This window comes from Aythya marila, assembly GCF_965140915.1.
Source record: "Aythya marila genome assembly, chromosome: 5".
Taxonomy (NCBI): Eukaryota; Metazoa; Chordata; class Aves; order Anseriformes; family Anatidae; genus Aythya; species Aythya marila.
The window spans coordinates 17,151,480-17,163,794 of NC_139046.1; the positions used below are offsets into that span (position 1 = coordinate 17,151,480).

The 12,315-nt window shown below is 34.7% G+C and overlaps 1 protein-coding gene across 5 annotated transcripts in view; it reads left to right on the top strand.

Annotated features, from left to right (window-relative positions):
• The window catches only part of TTC7B (tetratricopeptide repeat domain 7B), a 135,972-nt gene that overhangs the window by 30,611 nt on the left and 93,046 nt on the right, over positions 1-12,315 (top strand). For all 5 annotated transcript variants that reach the window (XM_082762487.1, XM_082762489.1, XM_082762490.1 and 2 more), the window contains 2 exons: positions 3,367-3,497; positions 4,511-4,632. In XM_082762487.1, the coding sequence (XP_082618613.1) occupies positions 3,367-3,497; positions 4,511-4,632 (253 nt within the window). The remainder of the gene's footprint in view (positions 1-3,366; positions 3,498-4,510; positions 4,633-12,315) is intronic.

Here is a 12,315-nt window from a genome sequence, read left to right on the forward strand (position 1 = left end):
TTCTAAATTCCGTAAGTTACAACTTGCCTTTTGTTTTTCAAGACTATATAATATAATATTGCCTTATAGTATATAATATTGCCTAATATAATAATGCTTTGTTTTAATTAATTTCTAATCATTCACAATATTCTTACAAAGAAGTGGGTAATATAATTTGTGGTTGTTATTGCTATATTGCTGTTTTTATCTATTTCAAATTAAAATATTTTTATGTGTTTTAATAATTATTTCTACACTCCATCATCTGTTTTTAATCACAGAATCACAGAATTTCTAGGTTGGAAGAGACCTCAAGATCATCTAGTCCAACCTCTACCTAATGCTAACAATCCCCAAAGATTCTCTTAAGATTCTCTTAAGAAAGAGTTAAATGAGTAGCTTGGAATCTGAAGGAACTTCTTGTTTTAACATGTTACAGAATTCTTAATTTATTCAGTGTTTTCCTTCTAGTCAATATGGTTTCATTTTTAATGCAGTATTGAATTGAAATTATTTCTTGTGTCAGCAAACCAAATAAAGTCTCCGAACCATCCTGGTAAATGGTTGTTCCAGGATAGTTCTCCAAATTAACTTCTGTCTGTAAAGCATTGCCTGCTTAAAATACATATACTTTGACAGGTTGTAATAAGCATACCAGGAAAAATACACTAAGTACAGTTGTATAATAAAGTTACTTTAAGCAATAGTATTATGTGCTTTGTCAGAGGACCCTGTCACAATTTTGTACTTTTCCTCTCCATTACTTTAAATTTTCTGATGGAACACTGAGATTCTTTGATATCTGAAAGAGAATTCCCAGCTAAAATGAGAAAAGGTCCTTATACTGAGATTTTCAACTTAAAAAAAAAAAAAATAGTTCTGGCCATAAATTATAAAAATAAAAATAATAAAACGGAGACAATTCTACAAATAGCCGGCTGAGTAATGTGTGCCATAAATGGAGGATTACTGTGGGGCCCCTGTTGTTTGTGTCATGGGAGAGAAGGGGTGGAGAGAAGTGATCCACGTGCCCACTATCTGATGCTTTTAGTCATTTGGCATTTTTCTAATTGCTGCTCATTTATTGTGTTTTATGGTCATCTCTTAGTTTGAAATTGTTCATGTAGGACACTGCAAGCTTTTTATCCAACATCAACCATATGTTTAGTTCTTATCAGAGGGTCACTTCAAGCAGCAGGAGATTTGAACTTTTTGTATAGTTACATCTTTTGGATATATGATTAGCAAAAGACAAAACAAAACAAAATGAAAAAAACAGCCAGACAAACAAAAATAACAACAAACTACCTATACTACATATAACAATACTTGTTATATGATTGAAAAAATGAAAGAAAGCAGACCAGCATAAGTTGTTCTAGACTATTTTAATATATTTTCTAATATTTAGAGAGATGTTAAGATGAAAACCACAACATGTCAGAAAAGCCCAGTGTCTGTTGTACTCAGGTTTGGCAGGTTTTCAAGAGAGTCTACTTGAATGTTTACTAGGCTATCAGAATGTGTAGATTTTTGAAAAGTATACTGATTTTTAAGTTTGTTTTGCAGAATATGATGTGGAGATCTGTTGCATGTCAAAAGTAGAAGGGAATCTTTTACTAATATGCACAAGAAGGTACAAAAGTTTTAGTGATTTGTATTTAAAAAAAATAAAGTATCCTCTATCAAATGCAGAAAGTTTTTCATCTTTTCTGCTCGGTGCTGTTGAGGCTCCAAGTAGAGCTTTGTATCCATTTTTTGGCACAATGAGCCAAGGTAGATATAACCCATTGGAGAGCCTCCAGAGGAGACGAAAATGATCTAATATCAAGGAAGCATGAAAAGAATGAAAATTTGATATTCATTGTAGGAAACATGTCTCTCTTTTTCTAGATGGAAATTAGAAAAGAAATTTTGTAAAGAAAGGAATAATCTGTGAAGAAGACTAGGAATACTTAATCTAGGGAGGGAGATTTAGATGTTAGGAAAAAATACTAATTGTAAGAATAGCTGTGCTCTATAATGCATTGTATAAGAAGGCCAAGGATTTAAGAACATGTTGGAAGAGCATCTGTTGGTGTTGGTTGATTCCTTATTCAGATAGACAGAGGAGTGTTCTCGAGGTCCTTTCCAGCTGTTTTCATTAATTATTTTGAAAACAACTTTAATAGAAGTGGCTTGTATAGGAGATACCATTGATTAATGAATGTTATTTTGATTTTAGACAAGCAAAAACTTTATATTTTTTGGCTTCAAAGCACCAGATAATGTTTTTGTTGGATAGGTCTAATAAAGGCACAAAAGACTTCTGTGCTTGATGAGAGAGAGAGGTACCTCTTACTAAAGCTGGTTGTATTGAGTTGTTTTGTGGGCATTCACATAAATGTGGGTATCTGTCACAATTTTTCCTAGAAAATCTAAGGCTTAAAATGCTAACTGCCTGTGTGGTGTCTTATGCTGCATTTATTTTTAATGCAAGACCTAATGAGGGTGTGTATGGAGGGCAATTTAATAGTGATTAAATATTAAATATTAATATTAATAATTTTTTTTTTTTCAGTTCCTATATTGTTCATTAGCACGGTAGGCCAGCACAAAGTTAGGATCATGTCTGGGTTCTTGAACTTATTCTGATTGTCTTGACAACAGATACAAAAAGCGTATTGAAATCACTATTTGTCATTAGGAGTTTAGTGTTTTCTTCCTGCAGAGGATATGCTAATCCTTTCTTTTCAAGCATGTTGTTAATTGTGTTTAGTGTGTTCTGTAATTCCACAGCAAGGTAAGTAGAATCAGACAGCGAATAGGCCACTGTTCAGGGAATGAGTGTTTGACAAATAACATAGGTAACAGGTGATATAAAGCTTGCTGCAAGCCTGTTGCACTGTGTAGTGAGATTTCTGAAAACTGAAGAGATGGAAATTTGATAAACAAAAAATTAAATCCAAAAATTCCACTTCCTGATCCTTTATTTCTTGAAAATATATTTGCTTTTGTTGGTGCCTCTGCTTTGCTTGTTGCTAAGTTTGGTATTACTTTGAGTGCTTTTCTCACCTTGCTGTTGTTTCTGTAATCACTTGGGGTAAGTGAAGATGTCTCCAGTAATTCAAAAGTGGTATAGAAGGACACTGGACAGCTTTGTGGTAGAATGTCATAATTTTAATTTAAATCATAATTGCTGAAATTGCTTCTCATAGTTTTACAATCATTAAGGATTCAGTGTTATTTACTTCTGTCTGTATCAGAGGACCATACCTTCAATTTTTTTCGGTAACTTCTTTGCTTCTTCCCATAATCAAAAGGGTTTAGCCTGGATTATACTCCAGATGCAGTATTTTATGACATTAGTTTTTAATGCTTCCTTTGAAAATATTTTATTTTCAGGTCTCTGTCTTGAGAAGTTGCCAATTTCTTCTTCAGCTAGCAACCTCCATGTGGACCGTGAACAAGAAATTGTTACGTGCTATGAGAAGGCTGGGGATATTGCTCTTCTGTACCTTCAGGAGATAGAAAGGGTAAGAATTGTGTGGATCATCTCTTATTGGTATGATGATACCGACATTTTGGTGGTTCATCTGAAAGAAAACGTCTGATATTTGTTTTCTTAGAACTTCAGGGCATGCTTACTATTGGACAATAAGGCTAGTGTGACTTTCTGTCCTCCTAGAAGATTCTGCTAGTAGTCTGAAAAGGGACAGAACTCTCTTAATTATTATGTATGTTCAGGATGCTGATCTGTAGCCTCCTTGGAATTCATTTATGAACATGGTATATTTCAAACACATAGGAAGTAGGAAGTATGTATATTGTGTGTATACGCTTCCTGGCATTTCAGATAATACTTAAAAATAATTAATGGTATACTCTCCATTAGATACTAAGCTGGGGTCAGAAAAGCAAAAGAAAAAAACAAAATGAAGAGGGAGAGAAGTAATTGATACTGCTTTTTAAATAAACACACATTCTTATTTTCTGAGCTTTTTTGCTTTGGAGTGTTTTTGTTGTATCTTAGTGGTTGGTAGAATATGTAGTGAATATTAAGGCAGTTGAAAGCTGATCATTTTCCATTTTTAATGTAACTAATACAAATTAAATCATTTCTAAACTGTTTCTTTTAAAATCTCTCTGGATATCACTTTTAATCTTCAGTGCTGCTTTCTGCAGCACTCTTTCCTATTCTGCCAGGTTTTAGATTTTAAATACCATCACCTCAGCTACTCACCGAGTGAGGTTGCAAATATGCTTCATCATGCACTTCTTTTTTATACTGTTCTTCACATTAACTTCTGAAAATGTATTATAAAATTTTTCTTAGAGGCCATTCTGCTTGGTGAAGAAATTACTGTTTAAGGGATAGTCAACAGAAAAAAAAGATTTATATTTAGGTATGAATGGAATTAAGGATAGAACTATTCTGCTATCAGCTGCCTGAAAATGAAAGACTTCTCCAGTGTAAAGTATTAGTTTCATTGTGAAAGTCTACAAAACTTGATAATTTTTGTTGTATTTTTTTCTTGTGTTCTCCTAGGTGATTAATACAAATATACAAAACAGAAGCCCTAAACCAGGACCCACTACACATGAACAAGAACTTGGTTTTTTCTTGGAAACAGGATTACAAAGAGCACATGTTTTATATTTCAAGAATGGGTAAGATTTGGTTCACCATTTTTGTTTTGATTTAAGTTTTGTATTTTCGTTCTAACAGGTTGTGATACTTTTTAACAATTGTGGGTCATGTGATCACAAGGCCTCTTTAATAAGGCACAAAAGTTTTAAATGAAATAGTGAGGCTGTCCATATTGTATTTATTTATGTGTTGTTAAATCCTTTGATTAAAGTATATGAAACAGAAAACATTTTGTATTTTACTCTCTAATTGTGAGAACTTAAAATACCTTAAACTTAACCTATTCTTTGATAGTTCTTTTATTTTACTATTAGAAAGTAAATATTAGAAATATGTTATTATAGAGTGATTGAGAACATATTGAAATTCCTGATTTTTATAATTTTGATTTCATAATTTTTTTCTGAATCTCTTCAGTTATCACTTATTTTAACATTATGCTGCAGGATAAATGTGCATGAAGACCAACAGTATGTATACAAGTATACAATCTCTATTGTACCTGCTCTATAGATCCTTTTAGATCCTGCATGGGAGCTCCTTTATAATTTTAAAGAAAACTTCTATTAAAAGTCTAAAAATAAATTCAGCCATCACGGAAAATAAAAAAAAAAAAAAGAAGCAGTACTCTTCGTGTTTTTGGAGCTTTAAAACTTTGCACAAATGGTTTTTAAGTACATTTCTGACATTTGTTGTTGAAAGCATATAATTTAAAAATTGATCTGCAGGGCTTTTGTTTTGTGTTATTTTATTGAAATTTTGGAACTCTAGATAGGACTAGCATTTTTTACCAAAAATGTTTCTTATTCTTTCAAGTGCATAATCAGGAGATGAAGGTAAATTATGCAGTGTCTGTAAAGAGTTCGAGATTTTCATGTACTGATGGTTGGTTGATAAAAGGATATCCCAATTTTGAAACTGTCCAGGGCAGTCAGGGCAGTCAGCAGGAAAATGGTCACTAAGCTTCTTAAAGTAAGGAAGTAATGCTGCCATATTGCATGATCTGAGAATTATGTATGAGTTCAGTTTTCATCATTTAATTGCAAATGGAATGGAATGTTCTGAAAGTGTTTTTTGTTTTTGTTTTTTTTAGCAGGGCTAAAAATAAATTACTGTTTTCGTGTCTGCACAAAAGATAAGTAAAATGCAAATATTAAAAGAATCGCAGTGGCAATCACGGTAAAGAATAAGCTAAATTCCACATTTCAAAGGATTTTGAAGGCCTAAAAGTAATCAGCAGTAGATAGAGAAGATTAAGAGTAACCACAAAAAGTTGTGTAGTGGTTTATTAAGGAACATTTAGCCCATAGAGGAAGTCTTTTTTTTTTTTTTTTTTTTTATTTTTTTTCCTAGACCATATCAGCTGGTCTGGCATAAACTTTCAAAAAGCTGATTCGATTCTGTGCACATCGTAATCCTTCACAGTGAAGCTGGTGTTCTTATCAACTCCTCCATAAACATACTATTTTTTTTTTTCCTCCACTCCTTAGTACAGTGGTCGCTTGTAGTTTACAAGCAGATTATGCATTATATATTTAATTTTAAATGTCGTCTTCCAATTTAGTTGTCTAGTGCTAGAAGTAGTAGAAGAGGAAACGAGGTGTCAGGGAAAAATGAATCAGAGCCAACCATTATTTTGCATACTTGTACCATTATATCCTTCAGTTTCCTGTCTTAATTTAGAGCCAATCCCAATTCTTTCAAGATTGCCTAATATGGCCATTGTTCCAGGCCCTCAGTTATATTGCTGCTTTTATTGGTCCTTTCTTTTTTTGCTTGTTTGTTTTTCAATTGAATTTACCAGAACTGAACACAGAAGGTTGCTACTTTAAATATATATATTTTTAACAGTGACAAATTTTTAGCATGCTTTTCAATACATTGGTATCAAAGATGCTTCCCTTGATTTTTAAATTTGGCATGTATTCTGATATTAGGTTTATCAGAACCTAATAAATTGAGTTCAAGATCTTCGATCTTTGTATTATGCTTTCCAATATACTTCAAGTTTTAATTTAATCTAAAATTATAATGATTATATGAAAATTTTCAAGCAGGGGAAATGTAGATATTTTTAATACAGGGAGTTTAGAAACTGAAATACTGATTTAAATAAACTTTTTTCAGTTAAAGTTGTAGATACCAAAAGGGCGTGAATCGTGTGGAAGATGCAGGAAATCACCTGTTTAACTGCTTGTGAGTGTTGAGGGAGAAGAAAAGGAAAAATTAGCCTGTTTTTACAGGCAGACCAGCTCTGGTATTCATATTGCGATGCAGTGGAGGCTGTTACTTGTATGTTCTTGAAGTGAGATTGTAACATTAAAATAAGTTAAATCCAAAAAGAAAGTTCTTTCCACTAAACTATCATCTGGCATTGTATTGAGTGAATTCAAATTTTTTCTTGTTATCAGCATTGTGGATTTAACAATTTATACACTAGAACATGCTTAAAGATCTGACTAGATGCTTATGGATATGGGTGTGGAATTACTTTTTTTAAGGTTTCAGTTCCACTCCAATAAATACTAAAAAAAAAAACAAAACAAACAAACAAACAAAAAAAAACTGATGGAGAACTGAATTTGTCTAAAGTCCTTTTGTGGGGAAATGGGTTGTTGTATACCTTTGTTCACTCCTATATTCACTGCTTTTGGACTCTTTGTCCTCTAGAACTGGAAATCCCATTTTTGTGTGTGTTAATTACAAACTCAAAAAGAAATTGAGAACTTTAATACCAACTAAAAGAGCATCATTTCAGCAGTAATGTAGGGAATGTTGTGGCCTACCCAGAATGCTGCTTGATCAACTTTAAACTTCTGCTCACTAACTGTGCAGAGATTTTCATTTGAGTCAAGAAAGCAAGTTCTTGTGGAAGATTAAGTGAATATCTTTCAGGCATGCATTAGTGTTTGAAACCTCTGAAGCCTAACTGCTAAGTGCCAGCATTTTGAAAATACATGGAATAGCAATTATCTAAAAATAAAAAAACAAAAAAAGCCTAAAGTGGCAATAGTCTGAATGGAAGAGCGCTATTTTAATGATCTATTAAGGCACGAATCAGAAATTAATGTTTTCTTCCAAAATGTACAGAATTTAAGTAAAGTGTCAAACTAGATTCCCATTTTTCACTTGGGAGCTGAGGAACATTTCAGCTTTGCAAGTTGTAGCAAGTTAAGGAAGCTGTTCTGAATCTAAAAGGAGGGTTTAAAATATATATGACTTTAAATGTTTTTCTGGCTGATTATGCAACTTCCATTTAGTCTAGTAGCTGCTTTGTAATTTCAAATTGGTGGAGTTCAAAGACCTGGTATTGTTCCAAGAAAAGCAACGAGCATAAAAACTTTGACATGAGTACTTTAACATATTTTTTTTTGTTGTTTGGTTGTGTTTTTGTTTGCTTGTTTGTTTTCAAGTAAAATGCCCCTGATAAAGGACATCAAGTTATGTTCTGAGTAATCCTTCTGTTGAATTTACTTTGTATTTGTGCTTTAAGATGAACCAGACAAAATTGTAAATGTATTTTTGAATTAGCAAAGGTCAGGACAGTATTGGCTCTGTACACTCTTAAAGCAAAAGAGCTTTTTGGTTGGAATCTATAATCAGGTGGCCATCATGTGAAAACCAGCATTAGCTAACTTCCTGAGCTCTCTTACCACTTATCCTACATGTCACAACCTCTCAAGGACATTGCTCTAGGGACTGGACCAGGTCTGTATTCCTCATGGTGCCATTATCTGTGCTGACACAGCTGCTCTGAAGCAAGACCTTCCCAGTCCTCTCCATGATGATGTTGTTCAGAGCCCAGCCCTTTCTTAGCAGACATTTAACCCAAGAAAATAGAAAGTTTTTATGTGAATAATTGATTTTTATTGGCTTACAGAATGTCTGACAAACACACAAAACAACAGTACTTGGAGTTACTCATGTAAAGGACTTGTCTATGTAGGAGTTGTTTTGTTTTTCCACTATGGCACTTGCAGGAATATTGCTCTTGTGTTAGTAGGCAAGGGAGAGTGTACAGAAGTCAATTCGTAAGCGCTATTGTTGCGTGCATGTGTGTGGGTGTGAATGTGTGATACCTTGACCAATTGTTCTGCACATCTCCAAAGATGAAGATGCAAATTCTGATGAAGTCTTAGGTATCTTGTCAACATTAATTAGTAAATAAGGTACATCACTGAATGTGAGCCACAGTTGCCAGTTTTAACTAAAATGTTAACTGACCCTGTTGACTTGAAGAGGAGGAAATAACTAGGTGGGAGGATTTATTGGTGCTAGGTTTCCTCATGGTAGTGGCAGAACTGATTTGCTAAGCATTTGGGTAAGTGTGCCTGGGAAGGAGTGTATGTATTTTGGTCATAGTTGTCATGAAAATGGAACTGGATCTTGGAAAAAACAGGTGACTGCTTATCTACAGAGATGTAAAAGACTAGTCCTAAAGGATGATTCATCTTCATTTTAAATAATAATAACTATTCTGAAACTATTTTTGCAAAGAGTAAACACATTGCATTGTTTGACTCTTCAGTGCTATCCTCTGAAGTTGTAGACAGTGCATCAGAGTTCAAACTAGTTTGTGACAACACGGGCCGTGGTGTTGTAGTGGACAGAAGGCTGGTACAGTGGTAAGAAAAAACAAATACTGTGCAGGTGTTGGAGAATGTGTGTCTCGTCATTTGTTATTGAAATTCATGGCATTTGAAATTCATCGGTTCTTTCAAAGCGTCCAATGCTCAGGTTATTTCCTCGTCATTGTCCAGACAATTAAAAATAAATGTTTCTAAGTTAAAAGTAGTATTGATTTGACTGTGGTAAGAATCAAAGCTTAACTGCAGTGAAAACCTTGGAAACGGTATGTGTTACAGAAATGCTAGTCATCTGTTAAAGGCAGGCAAGCTTTACCTGTATTTTCAGCTGAATACTGGAAAAATCTTCCTTTGCACCTCCCGATCTCCACATCCTTTCCTTTCAAAATATATAACCACCAGGATAATGTATTCAACAGCCAGTTTACTGGAGAGGGCTTGTAATTATTGTTGACATGCAGGCACTTTGGTGTTTGTACTGAAAATGTTTTCTTATGTTCCAGCAATTTGTATTTGGTAGGCATGTCAGATCTGACCTTTTATGTCTCCCAGATTCTCTGTCCCTTGCTGGCCTACCCTTCCCAAATGATTTTCTTCTCAGCTCCTGTTGGATGCACTGTATTTTTAAATACGAGAAAGTGAAAGTGGCATTTCTTTTTATGAGTGTGTGGTAGTGCCCTTGTGCATTTGATTTCTCTCCCATGCATAAACATAGTGCATGTGTATGAATAATTTTGATCGTGTTTTAATGTCATCTTGTTTTACTGCCACCAAATCTTCATATTACTGCAGTGGGGGTACTTAAAAACAGAGTTTCTTTGGAAATAAGTGGTTCCTCAGAGATTGCATTCAGACACAAGTATGGTAAGCAACTCAGCAGTGAAGTAATCTCCCTCATTTATTTTGCATTGACATTTTTATAAGACTATCAACAAGATGTTTTTAGACTTTTTTTTTTTTTTTCCCTTAAAGAAGTGTTGCTTGTAAGTCTTATGCTTAGGAATACTGCATGAATTCTTCTTAGTTATGAATAAGCAGTGGAACAGTATAAAGAATAGTAATTACTAGGACAGATTCTGGTTGTTTGCTTTGAAGCATTTGCATGGGTTCTTTTTTCCAGAAAGTATTGTACCTGTTTGTAGGTACAATTCGTGTTTTAAGTGTGCTCTGTGTAGTATGAATTTAGAGATTTTTGCCTTTATCGTCCTGCTTTTCTCCGAGTTAATGTATGCGTTTACATGGCAGTATTCACAATGAATTTGGAGAGCATAAGAATAAAAGAAAGCTTAGTAAGCACTTTCAGAACTGTTATTGGGATGCAATAGAAAAAAGGAAATCCCGTCCTCTGTTATACTTTGTTTTGGTATAACAGTCCGATAGCAAACACAAGAGTTGGCAATAAAGGGGCAAAACTCTTAACTATACTGATGAATAAATGGCACCTAAGCAACTTAAACTCACCGTTTTCCACTACTTTTTTTCAGCTATTAACATCTCTAGCTAACCAGAAACAGCAACTTCGAAGTTAAACATCTCCAGTGTTAATGAGAGTGGGAAAATCAAAGGATGTTTGATAACCTCTTGCCTGATTTTCCCCTTTCCCTCTCCACCCTTCCTTCCCTTCCCCTGGTTAATGGGCTCTATCACTTTTTTTCAGTAAATGTTGCTGTTTTCACACTGCTGTCCAATATAATACTCTGGTTTTCAGTTTGAAGAAACACTTTTAGTTACTGAATTTATGATGGGCACAAGCCCACAACAGACCAAGTTTTATGTTAGGTCTTACACTGGTGTATTAGTACTTAGAGCTCTCTCACAATACTGTCTCAGCACCGAGCTCAAGTGGCTACAAATCAGTTATACTCTGATCTTTTTTTTTTTTTTAATGTATTATTGAACTGCCATAATATGTATCAGTGTTCCAGTGCTAGTGTTTATCTTCTCTTCTTTTCCTGCAACATCCTACTTTGTGCTTAATTAACTTCTTAGTGTTTTTTCCCCAATGTTAACCAACATAAAAACGTTTTTTTCTGCCCTACTGCTTCTTCAGTCTCATCTCTGTACTTATTCTCATTTGCAATTTTTTTGAATACAGACCACCAAGATTGTCTGAAGCTCTTAGGTATCTACTGGAGAAGTATTATCATTAAAACTAGTTTTATCTGTGTGAATTTTTTCCCCTTTGCTGTACATCAGGTTTGGTTTTTAGCCATCCTGCATTATACTGCAGCACCAACACCTGTTTTCTTCAATTGTTTGCCAGTGGTGAGGTCTCAGCAGAGAACAGAAATGCTTCTTAGTGCTGAAATGTCACCTTGGGAGTCCTGCTCTCTCTCCATCCCATTTCTTTACCTCAGCTCTTGTTTTTTCAGAAATGCATTATGAGTTTGCAAGCTTAAAAAACACTCTGTGAAAGAAGAGAGCAACGTGCGTTTTGCCCGAAAAATGGCTGTGTGATGCAAAGAGTCCACTCCCCACCATAGAGTGCAGTGGGAGGTAGTAGCTGCTGCTGGGATTTGCATGAAGCCTCTCATGCTATAAGGTCTTGTGGGCTTCCCTTCCCCTTCATTGGGTTCCCTCTCTGAGAGTGGGGCACGGCCAGTGACAAGCGTGCTTCTTCACAGGTGTCACCACTGGTTTGTGCTCTCTGAAGAGATGCCTTTCTGTTCCTTCTACTCCTTTCTCTGCTGTGCCACCACTGAGAGGGCTGAACCACAAACAGTGCTTAGAATTTGGCCTTGTCTCTGTTTTTGCGAAGCAATGCCCATGACCAAATATTTGATCTCTTACTTCAGATTAGCTCTTTTTGATCTGCCAGGTGTTACTGCTCCAGGGATGCATCCCAGCGGTTTTGTTACTGTATAGAATCTTGTATTTTACCACCGCATACTTCCTTTGTGTTTCTGCTGCTCTTTTCTGACCTTTGTATCTCTAAGACAGGTTGTAAAACCACTGCCATGTCATTCACTGCTGAAGTTCCCCATGCTTTTATCAGGCTTGATATTAAAATGAGAGGCATCCTATATCTTCAAGGTGGTATTCTAAACAAAATCTTTGTATTTACTGCATGTCTTCTTTCTACTTCAGTGGGAGTTTTTATATTTTCATCCAAATATA